This window comes from Echeneis naucrates, chromosome 12, assembly GCF_900963305.1.
Source record: "Echeneis naucrates chromosome 12, fEcheNa1.1, whole genome shotgun sequence".
Lineage (NCBI taxonomy): Eukaryota > Metazoa > Chordata > Actinopteri > Carangiformes > Echeneidae > Echeneis > Echeneis naucrates.
This window is the reverse complement of record NC_042522.1, coordinates 13,385,280-13,407,342: the sequence shown is the minus strand read 5'-3', so window position 1 is coordinate 13,407,342 and position 22,063 is coordinate 13,385,280. Positions and strand designations below refer to the sequence as shown.

The following is a 22,063-nucleotide window of genomic DNA, read 5'->3' as shown; positions in this document are numbered from 1 at the left end:
AAACACATCAGCGATCCATTGAGCAACTTGAGAATAGATCGGGTTCTCCCATCAGGAATCTACAGGGGCCACCAGACAGTCGGCCCCACTCATACACAGCGTAATGGAAATATTATCTCGGCACACAGCTACTTCAGAAGACACCTGCACTTGATAACGGGTACAGCTAAAATCAACGGCTGCACACACAAGCCTGCTCTACTTGTGCTCCATAAAACAAGGACATTTTAGGCACAATTCAACTCAATAATATCGCTTTAGAGCCGATGATGCTCTCCTCAGTCTGCATTTGGTCAATATGTAATTGTAGGAAAAATACTGTTGCTTACACCGTATTAAATTAGCCAGATTGTTTCTGCATGTGATGAATTACCTTGCAGTGTGATAAATGGACACCCTATTGTAATTATATTTGTATAATGCCTTTTCTGCTTCATTTCCGCTCATATTTGTGCCAGAAATTCCCTCAGTGACGCTCTAGAAATCTCGGGAAATAAATATTAATACTTAGTCTTGGCTTTGGATACTGTCAGAACTTCCACATGGTTTAACCATGATGGCATTTAAAATATATTTGTCACAATGATTGTTAATAACGGAAAGAGAAAATCACAATCACAGACATTGTGGCATGCAGAGAACCTTTTTTTTTCTATGTGAAAGAAAAGAGACTTCTGAATATACTGAAATATTGACATTGATATTGTAAGAGATTGATTCTGACGTGATCCACAGTACTTCTGTCGGAGTTCTGGGTGGATTTGGAAGTGCTGATGAGAAAGTGTTCCTGCAACAGTCGGCTATCTTTACATGTAGTCTCAGAAGATGAAACAAATCAAAGGATGCCTTCCACAAATCCCTCGTAGGCAGAGGGGTTGAAGACACCATTGAAAGGGCTGCGGAGGATGTCAGGAATCAATTCCACTTGTCTCCTGAAACCAGCGGGGTCACCTTGTCCAAGATGTTCAAAGTTCTGTAAGGCTGTACAGATAGAGAAACTAAAGGAAGTGGAGGAAGCCAGGGCTGCGGCAATTTGACCGAGATCACTACCCAACAAAGTGTGTGCAAACTTTGTAGGGAGTTAACAGCTAAGCAGTTGGCCACAGTCATGCTGTGGGTTCTCAGTCAGGTCTAGACAGAAAAACCTTACTGACCATAACCCTATTTTTACAACTTTGCAGTGTTATACACTCCCCAAAGCACCAAGGGATCAAAGGAGAAAAACATTCCTTACCACTCACATACTGAGCAAATCCAATGAAATGCTAAAAAAAAAAAAAAAAAAAAAAAAAAAAAAAAAGGTTTAAGAACCGTTTGCAGCAATTCAAGGGATTCCCCAGAGCTCGGCTTTGGATTTTTGAAGCAGGCCCATTCGGTCAGTGAGCCTGTGGAAGACATATGTCAGTAAAGCAATGCAACACAGAGCATAAGTACCCATTTGTTTATCACCAAAGACCATGAAAACGGCACTGATTATACGTAACTGATGAAAACAGTCGTGGCCTAGGAAGTCCTTGCCCAGGGCAAAGAATGAGGTGTAACTACTCAACCACGAGGCATAGGTTCGATGCCTGGAGCTCAAATCAAAAGAAGAATGCTCACAAAATGGCTGGGCACTTTCTAGGCAAAGAAGACAAAGAAAGATGCGTCACCGAAACCAACATGTCAAAATGTTACTAAAATGGTTAGGAAATAGCACACAGGTTCCACGTCAGAGGCTCTTCCTCTTTGTAGAGTGTGTTTTGATTTCCTTACAGCTTACTGAGAGATTCTTTTTCTCCCTTGTTCTCCGTTCTGAGACTTGAAATGTGCCCTACAACTCATTGTGGGAAGGGTTGAATGAGAGTAAAAGGATGCCACTCACTGTGAAACATAAAATTTTTCCATCAGTTTTAATCTGCCTGACTTTCTGCTGCACGGCACACTTTGAAGGTACGCACGTGTGAGAGACAAACGGTGCATGCATTTTATTCTGTAATCTTTGCTTCCCGAATCTTTCAAGATCGCATTGGGCCAAACCAAGCTACCTCACTCATATATATTTAATAGATCTTAATAAAGAATCATGCCTTGTGGACTGCATCTTCTGCTAAGACACTTTTAAAAGATCCTTTGAAAGTTGTTATAATGATTTACTTGCTACTTCCAGCTCTTACTCTGCCTTCCACAGTGTAACTTCAGAAGAATACTGCTTACAGGCTTTACAGTGGGTGTTTCCCGACGGGGGATCGACTGCATAGGCATAGGGCATTGTTTCTTATAAAAAATTCACACACAGAATAATTCACCTGTGCATTTTTGAGTCTCTATTTTGCACAATGTCACGCAGGATGAAAGAACTTAAAATATTACGCTCTATGTTGGCTCATATTGATAGATCTCAGGTGCCAGGCTTATTTGCGATCATCAGTCAGAGGTTTCAAGTTTGTCTAGAGCTGTTGGAGGTCAGACCTTGGCCTGCAACGTTCAGGTGGCACAGCATGGGGAAGAGACATCCATATTTTATTCTGGCCCATGGCAAGAGCTGTGCTATAGATAGCACTTTATTATTGCTCCTCTGCAAACAGCAGAGGCCTTAAAATATACAAGGGCAGGCAAAAGCAAGCAGAGTGAAAAAGTGTCTGACTAAAGATGGGACAAGGCATGAAACAGAAAATGTGCAGAATGGGAGGGGGGTGGCATTGGGCGAGGGCTTCTCTGTCTTCTCTTAGTGTTTTCAAACGGTTAGATCATTTTAATTGGCCAAATATTTCAATTTTCCCTGTTATCTGCAATCATTACAGGAAAAATGTGTAGTGTCATCATTGATATATGAAAAATGAAAGAATAAAATGTACAATGTTACCCATTTTCCCTCTGCTACCCCCCCAGTTATAAGCGAGGAAAAGGATTTCTTTTGGCTGTATTTACCATAGGCCTATATTTATGTTTTAACAGTATGAGATTATTTACTGTCACATAGGTAGCAATTTTCAAAGAATCACGACATTTGAACCTAACTTGCCATTGATTTAGAAATGAAATCAAACAACCATAATAGCTTAAAATAAAATACAATTATAGTTTATGGATGGAAATTATATGATTGAACTATTTCTCTATCTCTTTTATAGATGACTTCCCTCATCAAAGTGCATCCTTTGAATAATTTAGATCACTCGGATATTCTCTCCTTCCTTTTTACTGTGCTGTCACCATGTCGACTCCTCGGCCATTCTTTTTCTTTTCCCTCTCTCCTTCATTATTATTTTCCCCTCCATCTTTCTGTCCTGATTCTCTACATCTTATTCCTATCATCATCTCGTTCCTCTTTCCGGTGGCATCCCATAGTCTACCCTTCCTCACACTTTTTAGGCTCCTATCTCTCAGCCACTTTCTATTCATGTGTAGATCCCTTGTTTTCTCTGACACTTTTGTCTTTTTCTTTGTATCTGTCTAACCTCTTACTCTTTCCTCATGTACCTGTCACACATCCAGAGGCAGTGCTGTCAGAGCTTTCTCCGGAAGCTGGGCTGGACAGCTTCTATTGAAACAATGGCAAATTTAATAAATCACAGAGGGAATCAGATGTGGGGTGAACCCCCATTTCCTCTTGATTGATCTTGCTGTACTCATTTGCTCCCCAAACCGTGAAGGGTAAGAGAGAAAACAAAAGAAAAAGAGGTTGTGAGTGTGCGTGTGTGTGAATATGCTGTTGGTGGTACAGGCAAAGGTACAAGAGAGAGTGCGTAATAAAAGTAAATGTAATGAACAATTGGAATCTGCAGGAATTTAATTTCTTTTGCTCTCAGTTTCTTTGCTCATGCAGATTTTCTCCAAATTAAAACGGCAGGGTAGCTTTAGTTGTGTTGTCCAAAGAGCTGCAGAATTATTCCCGTCATTTCCCCTCGAGGCTTCATCTGCCTCTGTGAATAAGAAGCTATTGGACCGCCAGGCATAATGGCTGAGGAAAGGAAACACGGCCAGTTGTTCAAATGAAAATCCAAAAGAAAATGGCAACAGGTTATATGCATATAGCAGCAAGTACACGCGACCCTGATCAGTAAGTGGCAGAATATCACAGCATTTGTTTCCGCTTTGTGTAAACATTTATCATGTCATCTAATTTTATTCTGCTATATTCTCATTACTACAATCTGTGGACTGCAGTGATGGCACCCAGGGCTTCCAGATTCAGTTACATATTGTATCACTGCACTGAACATCCATTTACTTACACCTATTTGACTTTGAATGTATTCACACAACTCACAGCTGTTCTTTTTCTAAATTTGTAGTCGTATTTCCCAGGAAGCTAAAATATGGTTTCATTTGGCCAACTAAAGCTGTTGGTGCAGGTTTGATAAAGATCCTGCTCACGATTAGTTGTTAGGCCAGATATTTAATCATAAAACAGAGAATTGAACAAATTAAAATTGTGACCCAGTTGGAATGATCAGGGTGATTGCAATTCATCCTGAGAGGGACATTTGGAAACCAAAAGTTCTGTCGATTCATCATATTGATTTTGAGCTACTTCTTGAACTAAATGGAAAATCTGACCTGGTGCTAGATCAAAAGTTGATTGGGGTTTACATTCTGGGTGCTACGAGTGCCTAACATTTCAGTCATTTACGGTACAAACAACCAGTTTTACTGTTTCTGGAGAATTCCACATTATAGAAATGACATGTAATCCAGTGATACAGAATGAAATAAATGAAAATGCATTTTCATATTCAGGCAAGTCAATACCCAGTTCCTTAAGCATGCAATTTAGCATGGAAATTGGAATGATATGGAATGGATTCTGCAAAGTTTTCTATTAAGGGCACCATATATGTGAATTCAGAGCACTGTAATCCATCTTCCAAGCTGCACTGCCAGCTGTGTCCTCACCTGCCTCAGGGTGCAAGGCATTGTTGAAGAGCTTGCATGTTTCCCTGTGTCTCCCCGACTTTCTGAGAGGAAATATCTTCTTGAGCCTAAAAGAAATAAGGGTCAAGCACTATTTATGGACAGAGAGTCATGGTCAAAGGTTTTATTTTCTGACAGACAGTAATTCTAAAAGGCTGTATCAGCAATTTGGTGGAAGTCGGCCTGGTCTTGTTCATTTGGCTTTTTTTTTTTGGAGTTGGTAGTCCTTCAGTTTATTTATTTATTTATTTTTTTGCTGACAGATGCTGCCCTTCCCTGGGCTGGGTATCATTTGAAGGTACAGGCATCCGACAAAGGAATCTTTATATCAGATTTTATTCTGCATCCGGCACACTTAAGGTGTTACATCCTAGTTACAGAAAACTCTGCCTCTGCAAAGTATTAATTAATCAGGGGACTGTATTCCTGTTATTACTGCTGTTGTTGTATTAGTAGAAATTGTTCCAATTCTGAGATCAATTAGTTGCCAACTCCTAAATTTACTTGAACAAATTTGGCTTTTTTTCATGCTACCTTCATCTTTCTCTCTCTCTCTTCTTTTTTTTTTTTTTCTTCTGTTTCGGTTTTTCTTGGTGTCTTTATGAAATAGAGCTTTACCAGTCAATCTGAAAAGGGTGGTGTCGTGCTTATAATTGGATAGATGTGATTCAATAATGATAGATACTTCCAGCAGTTACTTACAGACGCTGTTGCCTCAGCACTCATAGGCCAATAGCTGATGAAATTCAAATTGGGAGAAGGCACTAAACAACGACAGCACACTTAAAGGTTTGTGTCAGTGAGTGTCTTTGAGCATTGAGAGGATGCAGTCATTGGTCTGTAGATATATCATGCATATAACTATAAAGCTTGCCTTATTTTCTAATTCATGTGTGAATATCTACAGTAACTGTTTCTGTTCTGCCTAAGCAGTGATGGTCTCCTGTCACCTCAGTGGACTCTCGATAAGGAAACTGAATATATGTCCACAAACCAACAAGCAGCATATTTTATCCCTCTGGTACTGCATGCACTCGTACGGTCCCAGGGATCCTGGGAGATGTCAGAGAATGGGAGATGCGAAAAGCAAAGGAGAAGGACAAGGCTTAGGCAGATATTATGCTTGGAGTGGACATGTGAGGTCAGTTGTTCACTGTTGGACAGGAAGTGGGAAATCAGAGACGAAGGAGAGGTCACTTTATAATTTCTTGTTGTCCATATAGTTGTAAAACTCACTCCTAATCTCTTACTTACTTACTAACTTTCATTTGAGTTTTAATTTGTAATAAGATATTGTGAAACATGCTATTTCATCAGATTTTCAAAACGACTGTGATTTGCATGCATCAGGGATGAAAATTGTGACAGAGTTAGATAATTTTTTTTTCTACAGTGGCAAATGAGGGAACCTACACACAGCGGTCATCGTCCCTAAATGGGCAAATATGGGCAGCGCAATCCTACAGAATTAGACACAGAATTGATTGATATTAGGTGTTGTGGTTTTTTTTTTGCCTCAGAAAAATACATTTTCACAATAATGTGTCCTCAAAGCTAAAGAATTGAATTATGAGCATCGAGTTTTGAAGTTTGGGAACATTTCCCCCAAACCAGCAATTGGGAGTCTGAAAGAGCGTCTGAATGTGAGATTTCACACTGCCATAAGCAGGCGCTTTACTGTGAAGAAATCCCACAGCACGCTCTCTGACTGCACCGAGGTTGTGACTGTGACCCTCTGTGTAATGGTCACAGACAACCTGGAAGGCCTTCTGTCCATAATGTGCTGTCAACACCCAGATACTGAGACGTTACTCTGCAGGGAATTAAGTTACCTTCATGATTTGTTCTGTCGCATTATGGAAAAGGCCTGTGTGTCAAACGCACAAAAGCAATGCCCCAGAACATGCCGTCTAACTCTGCTCTAATCTGTCAAAACGACAGACGGCTTTTTGGATTTTCCTGTCATTGTTAAAAGTAAAATAACGCAACCTCGAGCAAGTAAAAAAAAAAAAGAAAAGAAAAAAGTATTAACATTTACACAGACACGAACAAACGGCTGCATAAACATTCACAGGTTCCCAACGGCCTGAATGAACAAGCACAGCTGAACAAAAACTGAAAATTGAAAAGGGTTATCTTCTCGTTTTGGGCATTGCGAGACCACCAGGAATAGGTTGACTGAAGCAGCCTGCTGTTGACATCCACTGCTTATGAGACACTGTTAACACACACTCAGCACAGATAAGGGAGTAATTGCAGATAAGGGAGATGAAAAGGAGAAAATAAAGGCACCAGAGCTTTAGCTGACATTAAACTCAAAATGAGAAGCCAGTGCGGACTTTGGGCCTAGGGAAAAACAAATGTCAAAATAAAATATCTTGGTATCTGCTTCTAACACTAGTGAGAAATGGGGAATAACAGCAAAGTGGCGAGACATCGAGGGGAGACTGAATGCTCCAAAAAATGTGCACACATTTTGGCTTTTATCCATGACTAATGCAGACTTAGAATATCTTGTACCAAATGTGAATCCTTGTGGTGGCTCCATGATAACTTGGATGCTTTGCATATTTGAACATAAAATAATAACCTGTCAATTTTACGCGATTGAAAAACACACATTCTCAAGATGTTTGATATTTAATGTGTGTGTGTGTGTGTGTGTGTGTGTGTGTGTGTGTTAGAAGGGAAGACAATAAAAACCCCACATACACCCAAAAGGGGCTGTCATAACCTTTACAGACAAATTGTATTTGTTTCAAGGAGACAGTGGCTCTAAGCTCTTCTTTCTGGCCTGGTGTCTCTTTCTTCCTTGAAATGGAAGAAAGAAAGAGAGATAAAGACAGTTCAGCAGGCAATGAAAAATGTATGCCAGCAGTTCACCTCAAACACACCGTCACAGGTTCTATTCACTCACGGCAGGTCAAAGCTTAAGTGCTAGCAACCCAGCCTGACCTGTTTGTTTGTGAATCCCAAGTTCCTGAATCTGAACGGAACTGCAATGAGTGCCTACCAAGAATCGACCGCCCTTAACCAAGTTGATGTTTTTTAAACACAGTGGTCAGGGGAATGTTACTGGGCTGAAAGTACTACTAAGATTTTAAAATGTAGTCAATGCAGTATCTCAAACACTCACTGAACTGAAGGTTATGTTGTGGTAAATAAAAAAAAAGAGAAGGAGAATCCACTATAACCTTCGATATATTTATTTCTCATCACATTGATGCACATGAAAAGATAAAGTGAGAACGATTTTTCTTCCCAGCTCTGCGACCCAAATATGAAAGCCTTGGCATTTGTCTTTGAGGTGTTGCCGTGTCAAACGGTGTTGCATATAGTCGCACGGGCAAAAGTAGCAAAATAAATAGGTAATATTTTGGGATTAATATATCTGGGATTACTTTCTGATGCAGTCAGACACTAACAACCCAACATTTTCTTTTCTTCGAATTTTAGTCAGGCGTAGCCATATGCTCTCAGGCAGCCAGGGCCTTTGCTGTTGGTATTTGTTACAAAAGCTGATTGCAACATTTCTGTCAGTGGAGGGATGTGCCTACCAGTTAAGCTTGTAATTATCTCAATTCAGAGATCACTTCAAATTCAATTATCCTAATTGTCTGCATCATTTCATATCAGCCAACCATAGCAATAGAACGAATAGCACAGTCATTTGTGTCAGTGATGTGTGTTATTTAACGAGGGGAGGACTAACTTCGCTGCATCACTGTGCACTATACGCACTCATATGGAACTTCCACTGCTTTATAAAACAGGGCAGAGATTGGCAGGCTTGGGGGAAAAAACAAACAAACAAACAAAAATAAAATGCAAGTGGGAGAACCTTTGCAACCAAGTGCTAGACAATGCAGGCAACTCTGTTCTAGTTTCTGTGTCATATTTTCAAAAGGGCTCCTGTATGGCAATAGCTAGAAGAAACCGAGGGAGATCCGACTTGCAGCCAAGAGTCGGTGCGAACACACTTTAGTTTATAACAAAATTGTCAGGAGCAGAGGTACAGTAGCTGCTTTGGCATCAAAGCCAGTGTGCTGCTTAAAAAAAAAAAAAAAGTGTTTCCTTAGTCAGGAACATTTTCGTCAGCCCTCATTATAGGATGCAGCAGGGTGCCCTCTCCCATTAAGCAGGGCAAAAGATATAGGGAAAGTGATGTTGCTCCGATGTGCATTGTTAAGTCTACTTGCATATATGACAATAACATTATATGTTTTTGTAAAGTAGTTTTGTAGCCCTAGCTGCAGTCTGATTTGTTTGTTTTTCCAAAAAAAAAAGAAGATTTTAATGTAGTTTGCAGCAAAGTGAAGACTGCTGGCTGGTTAATACAACTGTTATTAGCAGAAGCAGATATGCGCTGTGTGCATTAGAGCTATCTGATATTGAGAAAAGTATGAATGAATGCTGAGTTGGTGAAAGATCAATACTTGGACACTTTCAGAGAATTTGAAGCCTCTGGTTTGGAAGCAGCTGAACTCATGCATATCAGCTGCAGCAATTCCACAGAGTGGCACTTTCATGCAAAGTGAATGACTTCAATAAATTTTACCTACAAACATTATATGAGGTGAATTATAAATGGCTATATCTCAGCTCCTATTTTCGAAAATTTCTTCAGATTTCTGTTGCTAGGGAGCTGTTTGAGTCTCAGTTTCATTTCCATGAGCCATATTAGCAAACACTTCAACAGGAAATTAAACTGGAAAAATCTAAATGGGAAGTCACTGGGTTATACCTAAACCAAACTGAGAGATTCAGCCATTGTTGTTTTTTTTTTTGTTTGTTCCCCCCCCCCCCCCCCCCCCCCCCCCCCCCCCCATTGCTGTAGGGTAAATGTGTGTGCATTAGTGTAATAGCTATGTTCTTGTTTTCCTACTATTAGGGCACATGTGGATGACTCCTAACACCCGAACTCAGGGGCTGAAATATATCAGCCGATGCACTTAGAGCACTAAAAGGAAATCACTTCACCATTGTAACTGCTTGCAGTGCCAAGCAAAGATAGCATAAGGGGATGGTTTTCAGTTCCATAGGCCTTTGTTGGTCTTGTAAATCCTCATAAAAATAACTTTAAGAGGAAAAAAAAAAAATGTTTCGGCTTGAAGACATAAGATGACACCTCTTCCCTAAATGAGGTCATGGTCATTTTCCAGTATCACATTCATCTGTTTACACAACCATAGAAACATTCAGCATCTCCCTGTCTGACAAAAACCTTCATCTGAGAAGAACAACCTGAAGTTAAACTAAACTAAATCTGAGCAAGCACACAACTTCAGAGATCATGTTTGTTTTGAACAGAACCGCAGTGCCCCTGTTATTGCTCGCGTTTCTGATTCATGGCAAACACTTTGTGTATAATTCTGCTTCTTCACGTTCGCCCTCAGCCTCCTCTTTCTCTGCTATTGCATGCTTATTGGCATGCATGATGAGCATCCACAGTGAGCAACATCTCGCCATTATTCATGGAAAGAGTACACCTCGGAGCCAGACTGACACATCAAAAGATGTGGATGATAGGTTGGGGCAGTAGTGGTTGGTGTGATGAATGGCCCCATTTTTGGAAATGGCTATTTACTCTGATGTCATTTGTTTGGCCCACAGTTGTGCGACCCCGTACTCTCGGCGCAGATGTGTTACTGTAGAACCTCGTGCAGCAAAATCATCACTCATTGCAGATAAACTGAAGATCACTGTTAAATAGAATGGGTACGTTACAGGCCATATCAAAGAAGGGATTTTTCTACTAACAAACATGCCATAACCTGTGAAATCGGACCTTATCATTTCTTTGATATATCAGCATTTCAGACTTTGTGTATGTGTCACGAACAATTATTTGCCTGATCGTTGCTGCCACAAATGAGTCAGTACATATCTGGACTTATCATTGAATTTCCCTGTTCTTTCCTTTTGTAATTTTCGATACTGTAAAGAAAGGAAAGCAAAGCCTGCCCCCCCCCCCCCCCCCCCCCCTCCCCTTCTCTCCCCCTCTGCCAGTTCTTTTGGAGTCATTCATCAGGAAGAGTGAGACTGAGCCATCAGGGGAAGTGCTGGCAGCATCCCTGTAGAGATTGAGGCAATATTGAATAGATGGAATCATTTAAAGGCCAGGAAAAAAAAAAAAAAAGAAGAACAAAAGAAATAGCATGGTGCTGCATTTTACAGAGTCTGAATGGGACAGCCTAGTGGCTCATGATGCATATTAGACTCTAATCTCTCATCATTTTGAAAAATACAAAGGAAAAAAGAACATGAACATTCATTTTGGATGCATTTTATTATACATTGGTACATGCGTGTTGTTGCTTTGTCTTGAGTGTCTGTCACTGGGTGCACTTTCGCTTTAAAGCCTTATGACATGCCTGCCACTTTCACTTTGTGTCTCTTTTTTCCCCAGCCATCGACCCAAACACTGAGTCAGTCGAAGATTTGATGCAGAGGTTCCAGGACAGTTTCCGTGTCCCCAACACGCCGACAGACATGTCTCACTACCAGCATGTCATGCACAGCTCATCAACAGGCCGCCGCAGGGTTCCCAGCCACACCAGAGGTACAGGAAAAAAATGTTTCGTTTGTGTTCAGCATGCTCTTGATCTTGCAAGATAGATAATTTTTCATATTTTCACATGCTGCTTGTCGCATTTTTGCAGGGATTTTTTGATTATATGTCGGAACTGTTTCAACTCAATCTTGTGCAAGTAGTAAATTTAGATATGCATTTTCTTCTCAGCCTCCAACGCTCAAGCATCTATTTAGCATTATTTGTATTAGTGAGCCTTTTAGGATGTCACTCTGTTCACTCTCCAACTGGTTTTGCATGAGATACCAAAATGGAATAAAAAATTACATATTATTTAGAGCACTGCTAAATATTATCTAAATGTCCGTCAAAGCACCAATGAGACTGCTCTGGCTGATAAAAAGCAGCTCTTAAGCTCATCTGTGCAAGCATCTTATTAACTTTAGTGAGTTTTCATTGTGAGGCAACCTCTAACAGTCATTTCATTGAAGTGAGAGCAGTTTTAACAAAATTCCGGTACTCCACAAAGAGGGCAGCTGTCCATTTCCTGAGTAAAAAAAAAAAAAACTTTAACAAAGTATCATAATGCAAACGCCTCGTTTTTTTGTTTTGTTGTTGGCACCTATAGCATACATTGTTTTTAATGCATTCAATTCAACATTACAGAGGGCTATACAATTCAGATTTTCCAGTTTGCTTGACCTGTGTACTTTTGTAATAATGCCGTGGACAGATGCATACAAACAAAACAAAAATGAGCTAAGTCTAGGCAAAGATTTGAGTCTATGATCTGTAGCTCGCTGAGTCACCTCACCCTGGAGGATTCCAAATTGCTTTGAAGACAATGTTTCATAGTTCATTTCACAATTAATTTCCTTCAAGTATTTGTGACTGAACATTTTGTATTCAGATGGATATCTGTGAAACGTATTAATATGTAGATTTTTTTGTCTTACATCACAAGACTGTTACAGACACCAGATATGGTTTCAAGGCTTGCACGTGTGAGGAATAAAGTCACTTTGTTTGGAGTCACAGTTATAATTTGAAAGTAAACTAGTCTATTTACATATTTATCATGTATTCCTGTACCTAACACACATTATATTAAATAGTTGCATTTATCTTCTGAGGGTAAGTCTATAAAACAGTTAATTTAAAGTCATGATATCTTCAAGAGAATAATTTACTTTATTTGGTAAATAAACTCTTACTCTTACCATTGCACATTAAAAGGAGGCCCCATCTGCACCATTTTTAACCTTTGCAATTTAGACTTTTTCAAGTGACTCGGTTGGATTTATGTTTCATTAAATATCATTTGAGAGCACCGATTTGCAGTTCTGAAGAGTCATACTTGGTCGAGTTTTGAGGTGTGACACGCATGGTGACATGAAATAAATTCAACTCAAAACTGGGAATGTTCCCAAAAATTTTAATCAGACATGGAGTAAAAAGAAATTAAGTCAATATCAGTTATGACCTGTGAAAAATAAACATTGAAAATGAGACGTTAACCATGACAGCTCCACCTAACCCTCGACAGGCTTATTCAATATCCCTTTGATTACTGAAACACAGTAGTGTAGCACTGTAGATGCAAAACACAGCCCTGAGCTGTGTTCTGCATTGTTACCTTCATGGGGATTATTATTCTTCACAGTCACACAGTCAGTTATGAGAGCTGGCATTCTTGGTTTCTCTAGAACTCTTCAGACTGGTTTGTCTGCCTTTCCCCGTTTGACAATTTAACGCTGAAATATTAAAAGGCATCATGTGTCAGCCGTCTGCCCAAATTATGCCTCAAAAAATCTGTTCCGGCCGAGCCTCTCAAAACTGTGAAGGTCTCTGTTCAGAGCTGTCCTCTCTGAGGTCAATACAAAGAGAGACTCTTTTGAAGGTGTCTAATTAGGGGTGAAAATTTGTACTCAGTGCAAAAGCGTATGCCAATACTATAAACATGATAATTGGACAAACACTTAAGCTGAGCAGGAAACTCTGTTAGGTGGAGCGAGGTTAAAGTGGAAAGTTAATTGGTCAGAGCCAGAAGGTTAGTGCTGTATAAGGGAAATGAAGACATTAGCAAATTCTTTAAGAAATGCACTTGATCGAGTCCAAGAAAAGAGAGCAATTCATTTGGGCCTCGCTGCTCAGCTTGATCGAGCTATATCTATATTTCTTTTGTATTTTCTCGTATGAGGAAGTATGAGTAAATATGTCTCTTCTGCCACACATGCCCACAAGGTGTTCTTGTTTATCGTAACAGATAAATAAAAACTTTGGCAGCATCAAATATGCCATCTGAAAATGAGCTCTGGGTCACATTACAGGAGGGCCGAGCAATAGTGTGTGTGACAGGAAGCCGTGTCATGCACGTCTAAATAAGCGATACAGACAGCTGCAGAGCAAGAACTCATCTGGGTACTTTACAGGAAGTGACAGGAAGTGCTTAGGCCAAGCTACAGGAATTAATGTCACTGACATACCTGAAATACAGGAAGTGGTCAATAAATACGGGCAGACAGCCTTCTATTTTCAGGCGTTTTTTTTTGTTTTTGTTTTTTTTTTAACACAGTTCCCTTGTAAGTGACTAATCTTATTTGGAGATGGTTAATATCAAATTAAATGGTTCCTTACCCGGAATAAATAAATAGGTCTTGACACAGACTGTGCTGGTGAAGACAAAAAAAAAAAAAAAAGGCAATTTCAAATAATCTTCTTGTATTTCCAGCCATGCCCTGCGTGATGCGGAATGAGTACCACACTGATTCAGTAAGAGACATGCTTCTCAACCATGACAGACCAGACCCGGGTTCTGGTTCCCAACAGCGTTTTAAGGGTGAGATTATGTCATTCCCATTATCAACCAATGTGCCACTGCTATCTTAATCTTGACAATGTCTTTGGAAAATAGCCATATGCATTCGCTCTCGCAAGTTGGCTACGAAGAGCACGCATTTACACCTCCCAACTCAGTCTCTGCAAGCAGGCAGTGCAGAGAAATGAACTAGGATGATGTTATCATCTACTCCATCAAGCTCCCATACCATGCTGCTGACGTGTGTACAAACAGTGGGTTACTCTGTACAACAGGAAAGCTATTGTCGATGCTGGAGTGGGAGAAGGAACAGCAGGTACTGTGAGTACACAGTGTCAGGGGGTCAACAACCAGCAGCATGCACGGTGATTTTCAGAAAATGCACAGGTTTTTTTTTTTTTTTTGCCTGAGAAGCCTGAGAAATGGGTGAGAAAATATGCTACTAATGGCCAATCAATGAGCCTGAGGGCTCTGTGGATTGGGAGGTATCCTCTAATCCCTGCAGGGAGAAGGAACAAGAGCAAATAAAAGAGAAGTATAGAAACACAGCAGTGTCTGGTTCTCAAGTAAAACTGCCAATAGTTTAGAAAACAAGGTACCTTAATTGACTTGATTGACAAATACATTGAGGGGACAGCACGTACCTATTCAGCTGGACATCTGCTGTAGCAGTTGTGTCTGCTCAGCTGTTCATCTACTGTTCTCCTGGTTTCCACAAGCCTGCATATTGAAATCTGCTTTATGCAAACAGTCCTTACATCCCCATTGGCATATGCTGGCCTAGTTTCTTTTCCTCTAGCACTGTCTTATACCTGGACTTTCAGAAAATCTTGAGTTGCACAAATGCAGTTACAGCCACAACCTTTACCTTTCACCTTCACCATCCTTGGCAGCCACTCTCAAGACCTTATCGGGAGCTTTTGACAAATCACAATCAGGAAGATTGTGAATTGTCATCAGCATGCATGATTTATGCCTGAAATATTCATGCTGGCAACAAGTTGAAATCATCCTAAAATTGTAATTCCACCAGGCCTTCTGGGCCACAAAACCTCACCTACTGCCAGGTGCACATTTACGCTTCATGTGTCTTCAACAGAAAGAATAACTATAGATATAACAGTCAACAAAGCCAGACTGCTGTGCCAACACTGGAGACTTTGTTGCAGTTATTATTGTAAGTTTGGATAGATTGTATTTTCGTATTTGGTGCCATTTGGAAAAACAACAAGGTACACACAGAAGCTGTTTCCTCCAGACGGTCCAGGTCTGTGAACGCCTGCCACCACCGCTGTGAAGTTTGCCCAAGGATGGCAGTTCCTCGGGTTTTTATATCTTTGCTTCCTCGTTAAGTGCTCATAGCACTTAACTGGTTACTGTAACTCTAAACATATTGCCCTCACATATTGCACTTTATATTTAGGCTTATGTTGAGTGCCCATAATTAACACTAAGGAGGCACAGGTATATTTGATGGAGTTTGGTGCAGTGCTGCTCTCTGCCATGCATTATGCTTGGCGTTTGCTGCTGAGCATCAGTTTTGGCCCAAAGTAGGACAAGAACGCATACTGTGGGTATTAAGAGGTTTTCATTCTTTGTGCCATTTTATCAAGCCACAGTGAAGTTGAGCATGTGCAAAGAGAAATAGGAATGGTCTCATCCTCCCCAAAAGCTGCCACCACAAACTATTTGCAAGGAAATATATCCAATTTTTTTGTGGTAAATCAGTTTTGACAATGGGGGAAAAAATGAATTAAAAAGATGAAACGTCTCACCAAAAAAAACAACTTTTTATTAGTTTGTTGTTGCAACAAGTTTTGGCATAACTACTCTACATTGAAACATAGATAAAAAGCATTTCATAATATTCAGTCAGAAAACTCGTAGAGCCACAGAGGGTAATGCCTGTGTTTGTAAAACCTGACTTTCAATACGTAACCATCATTGTTTAGCTCCAGCAACCATTCCAGAAAAACTTTGAAGTCACAGAACATTGTGGTTTTGTCAAAAATTAAGATTCGTCCTTATTTGCATGCACCTCCGTGTGCACCAGTGCCTGCCGTGGTTTTACTGCATTTCCATGTGCTGGCTATAAGCTTTGATAGCGTTTTGATGTGTCACAATGAATGGTTTGGCTTGTAACGATGAGGATAACCTTATGGTTATTATCGAGCTTTTCTCCTGTTTAATTGATGCTTTGAAGTAGCACATGAAAGTGGTTCTATGGTGTCTTGTGCGTGTGTGTGTGGCGGGGGGGAGAGAGAAAGTGTTTGTATGCTTGAATTCATTCAGTGTTCGGCTTCACTTTCAGCAGTCCTCAATCTTCACTGCAGACAAAACACAGTGATTACAGCTGCGGGTCTGCAGCCCAAGGGCCTCTCTACAACAGGCCATACAGCTGATTTACTGCCAAGTCACACCAGAATGTTTGTCAGTGTTTGTATATGGTTTATGTGTGAGGAAAATGACAGAAAGGAATAAAACGGTCCATCTGACCACATTTCTTCTCTCTGATTCTTCCTCTGATTATATCACGGCTAATGTGCAGTCAGTGGGATACAGTATATTACAGTGACCACCATCTGCTCTATGTCCGCCATCTCTGGGGATAAGCAATGTTGTGTTTTTAGGTTTTCAAGCTGTTTTTCATTTGTTTTAACCAGTATGACTCCTGGCAGTTCTGTAGTAAAACAATCCAAAAGTAGAAGTTGTTGTGGTGAAGTCGTGAATTTGCGTGGAGGTTAGCTCATAAATTTGGTTGTTGGGAGTAAACAGCACTGCAATCGATTGGCGATCTTACCCAACGTTCATTCATCTTCTACTGATTATCCGTTTCCACCACTCACACTCAGACCTACAGACAATTTAGAGTGACCAACTTTAAACCCATGCAGGCGCGGGGAGAACATGAAAACGCCACACAGAAAGGCCCCAGGCCGGGAACTGAACCTGCGGACTTCTTTTTGTGAGTCAACAGTCGTAACCATGACCCACCATAACTATACAAATGACTCTAGTTGACTGTGACCTGCTGTGCCAATCATTGTAATTTACTAAAGATACAAAAAGTCTGCCCAAATGCAATTATCGACATGCATAACACAACGATACAGCCATCTCTTCAGGATTTTTAAATCTAATGCCAAACATTGATCCTGCATTGTGAACATCATCTGTTTCAAAAACTGACAAGGTGCCCAGGCCTGATGATTATTGGAATCTATATAGCCTCCAGAGAAGAGGATAAGTGGGTGTTTAGTGGGATGTGCACTTTATTTGGACTTGGCTTGCGCGGACCACATATATGAATATACCCACCAGTATTTCTTCAAAGAGTGACTTAATGCCCGCCTGCAGAGGCAGTCTCCTGTGCCTAAGCTGCCCTCCCAGTCGCTGCAGTCAAACTTCAATGAAGAGTACAGTCATTTCGCTCAGTTAATGATGAAGGACAATATTTATTAGTTTATTTAGAGAAGGGTGGCGGAGGTTGAGAAGTTGATAGTTCTGTTGACACATTGAAGTGACACAGAGCAGCCAGGCAATTTAGGGTTATCCCCCTGCCATGCTTCTCCTGTCCGGCTGAAAGCAGCTGCTAAATGTGATCCCTTGCTTCCCACTGCCTTAATGTTTGAGCCTGATAGTTTGTTTGTATGTGTACCATCACTGTGCACTGCATGATTATCATGGTCAAAAGATTTTCATCATAATGGCATTATCACCATATCTGCTTTTTCTGGAATAAATGCCGGTACAGTATAGGGAGGTGATGCACAAAACTGTACAAAAAAACCAAAAACAAACACAAGCACAATTCAGTTTAATGAGTTTTGAGATGACAGCCAGATAACAAAAAACACCCAGAAGGGCTCATATGTTGCTTAACAATATTTTCAAATGTGTATTATGTATTATGTATTACGCTTCTCAACATTTCAGTGTTTAAACATATCGGTGGCAAATTCAGAATGATTCTCTGCATCCCACCTTTGAGTATGATCTGGTGATGCTGTTTCTTAGTCCTAACTACATTCTTTGATACTCTGAATCCAACAGTCTGGGGATATTCTTTGATGTTGCCTTGAGCACTAACATTGCTATTCAGCATGTAAGCCATTTTGGGATGTGAACATTTTCTCTATTACTTGTAGTATTGCATGTCTAAAAAAACAAAACCAAAACAAAAAACAAAAAACAAACTAAGTGGCTTTCGTTGTCACAAATTATTCAGTAAATTTAAATTCATGTATAATTTTGGCTGGTTAATGGGAAAGTAAATGACACAAGACGTGCATAAAAAGGTAATACACTAATACCCTTAACTGACACCAAACATGACGATGTTTATTGCTTGTAAAGAAAACGGTGGATTGAATTGGCATTAATGTATTTATCATTTATATCCAGCCACTGAACTCCTCAATTTATCCAGACGTCTTTCACATATTCTTTTCCCGATTCTGCCTTTGTCAGAATGGTCTTCTTTGTTAGAATTGAATTATGTCTGTACTCCACTCAAAAGATGTCCATAATGTCACTGGGGGGGTTTTATCTGCTGCTGGATATGGTGCCAGTTTTTTCCTAATAGCAACCTTGCTGCTGTGGTTACTTTTTTGTTCCAGGATTGCTTTTAAGATTTTACTTTATCATGCCACAGCATGAATTATCCATTACTGAAGCTACATTACTATGACCTTTTAACCTCCCTCTCTTGAGGCTGGCTGTACCAGACTGTCGTAAAGCAAAATCCCATCTCCCCCTCCGTCTGCTGAAATAGCCAAAGTAGAGACAAAAGAGCAGAGATTTTGGAGATACAATTCATATACTCACAAATTGTAAAATCGAGCTTTGCCTCATGGAGATGTTAGTGTGGCCTGTCCAGTACTTTTCCCTTTCAACATCAATGCACTGCAGAGACAGCTGGCTGAGCTCACCAGTCTGCGTGTGTTGTCCTCACCGCCCTGCAGGACAATGAATGGCTCCAAAGTGAATGCAAAGCTGCTCAACTCAAACTCAAATAGATGAAAAGGCAAGCATGTAAACCCAATATCAAATAAATGTCAGCATAAAATTTTTACTGTTTAATATATATAAAGGGTGAAAAAGGAGTAGAGGATGAGGATGCCTTTTTTTTTTTTTTTTTTGTATTTTGCTTTTGATAGCTGCAGCACAGTGACACCTTTGCCATCCCCTGCTAGCGACGGTGGCCTTGCAACTGCAAAAAACAGTTGATGGGAGTTAGGAAAACAATAAGCAGCAGGGTGCCAGGGCTGCTGCATCGAAAATTACTTTAAACAGCCTGTCACACCTTTTCAGCAATCACATTTCTAAAATCCCTGATTGATCTCGCTGCACTCCACCATTTGCTTATTAGCTCTAAATTGGTGGGTGTGTTCTCAATGCGGGAGAGATGCAATAAAAAAAATAAAAAAAAATAGAGAGACGAGCGGACAAATACCGAACCAACTCGAGTACAAGAGCCAAGTGGTGCCTTGTTAAGCCTCCCACCTTTTCAGGTCGTTTCGCTCCCATATAACGGCTAGAAAACCATAAATTCAGGTTGTAAAATATGCCAGTGAGGCTTATATTGTGATGCCCTTTGTAATAACTTTTCACCATGCCTATGTCGTTTATGTGTGACAGAATTGCGAGTGCCAGTGTGTGTTCACGCGTGTGTCTCTCTGTGCATGTGCAGAGCCTTTAAAAATACAATGTGCATCAGCAGTGTAAAACAGTATTGATTCGGATTACTTTGAAAAGCGAGAGCCATGACAGACAAAGAAAAGCCAGATCATGCTGGCATACCTCTGGGCATTTTGTCCCAATATTCAGTTTCTGAATAGAGATTGGGGCAGAGAGAAAGCACAATGTAAATCACAGGTCCCATCTCCTGGATTTCCTCTCTGATTCCCTGCCACATGACACAGAATCCCTTTCTTTGGTGCAGCATGGCTGGTTGGACTGCCTCAGGCCTCCCTCCCTGATACCAGCCCCTCCAGCTTGTGCCTTTGTGTGTGCTCAGAGCCTAATTTCTCAAATAAATCAAACACAACGCACATGAAACAAACACGTCATTTCAGCAACAATTGCAGTCATAATCAAAAATTTAAGTCGCTGTAACACTGTGTACTCACTCAGCTATGAATTTACAGCAAATCAGGAACTTTTATCTTTTAGTCTATCTCCTCAAGGTCTCACCTCAGGAGTGGAAGACACACTGCTAAGAAAGGGTTAATATGAATGTGTTTTATCACAGCAAAATGAAATAACAACAAGCCCTAATAACACTTGTCCTTCACAGCAAAGATGCTGCCCCTTTAACTGCTGCGCAGATTGTGCGCCATTCAGTCTTTCACAGTTCAGGTGTGCAGTGTGTGAATGTTATTGATGCTACTCAGGTAGTGTATTTGTTGAGATCTGTCCAGAAGCATAGTTTGCTGTCTTTTCAGGTACATTTTTAAGTAATCCGCATTCTCTTCCTGCACCTCTAGTACGGCTCCTGACTCACCAAAACTGGATCGCCATGTCTCAGAAACAATCTCAGACTGCCAACAAAACCCATCCTGCACATTTCAGGGAAAATATCTCTCATTAATATTGTACAATCATTTAATCACCATTGTGTGACCATATTTCTCTCTTTATCTGTAAGAGAATTATTCAATTTGGCAAATAAATTGAATAAACTATGGTTTAGCACAAAACAGTTTACGATATGAGTTATGAATATGAATGCATTTGCATCCGACTTTTAGGCAGTTACATCTGAACATTATCCACAGGGACCTGAAAGCCTTTCCAAGTAAGCTCAGATAAAACTTGGAAAGCTCTTTCTGCACTGCCGTTAAGATACCTCTGATTGGTTTTCAGTATTCACAAGGTAAAGAAACATAACAGGAAATAATGCAGCAATCGAAAAGTGAAGCACATGATTGACATTTATACGCAGCTAATCTATGCTACTTTGCACGTCAACTCACCGGGGAGCTACAGCTGAATTACAAAATGGGAACATCAACGTCAAAAAAGTAAAACCCTGTGCTTGGTCAGAATAATGTACTGACCAACTGTAATACATTTCGATAAATGCTGCATGAGGAGGGAAAGAATCTGTAATGTAATACCACAAGAGACTGGAATAATACTAAACTTAGATGTGCATAAATTACATCACCATTTCAATAGCTTCACTATTCACGTCTGCTCAATTACACATGGAATTTTTTTTTTCTTTTCCAAATGCAAACTCGGTGTATATAACTTTGCTCTCAGATGCATTATACATTTGCATACTTTCCCTTTTGTATGTGCCGGTCGCTCTTGAATGTGAGTTGAAAATATTTTTCTTGCTTGTGTCAGAAAGCCTGACTGCTGAATGCAGCTGTGTCTTAATATGATTACCAGTTGCTGAACCATGTGAGGACTGGCTGTGCTGTCAGCTTAATTTACTCACAAACACTTTGTCACAGATGTGTATACCCAAGCACACGGGCAGGACGGATATCCGCATACAAAAGCGTACACAGTGTTCAGTGGCGGCCGTAAGCTGAGACAATTTGTGTTGCTCAAAGACTCATGGAAGTCAGTGAGATCACACTGAAGTTGTGAGACCGTGTCACATAAGGATACAGAACATCAGCTGAAGGACAGAATAAATGAGAGCTCCCCAGATAAAGTACAAGTTGCCTGTTAACAGGACATGTTAACAATCTAGGTGCTATTCGGCACTTTTTGCCTGTGAAAGGATGAATTTTCTTTGACAGGCAGGATCAGTGATGAGAGGGCGCATCAAGATACACATAATGTACAATTTGAATAAT

The 22,063-nt window shown here is 40.3% G+C and overlaps 1 protein-coding gene across 1 annotated transcript in view; it reads left to right on the top strand.

The window, feature by feature from the left end:
* Positions 1-22,063, top strand: part of astn2 (astrotactin 2) — a 228,906-nt gene that overhangs the window by 77,556 nt on the left and 129,287 nt on the right. The window contains exon 4 of the mRNA XM_029516439.1: positions 11,306-11,458. Within this exon, the coding sequence (XP_029372299.1) occupies positions 11,306-11,458 (153 nt within the window). The remainder of the gene's footprint in view (positions 1-11,305; positions 11,459-22,063) is intronic.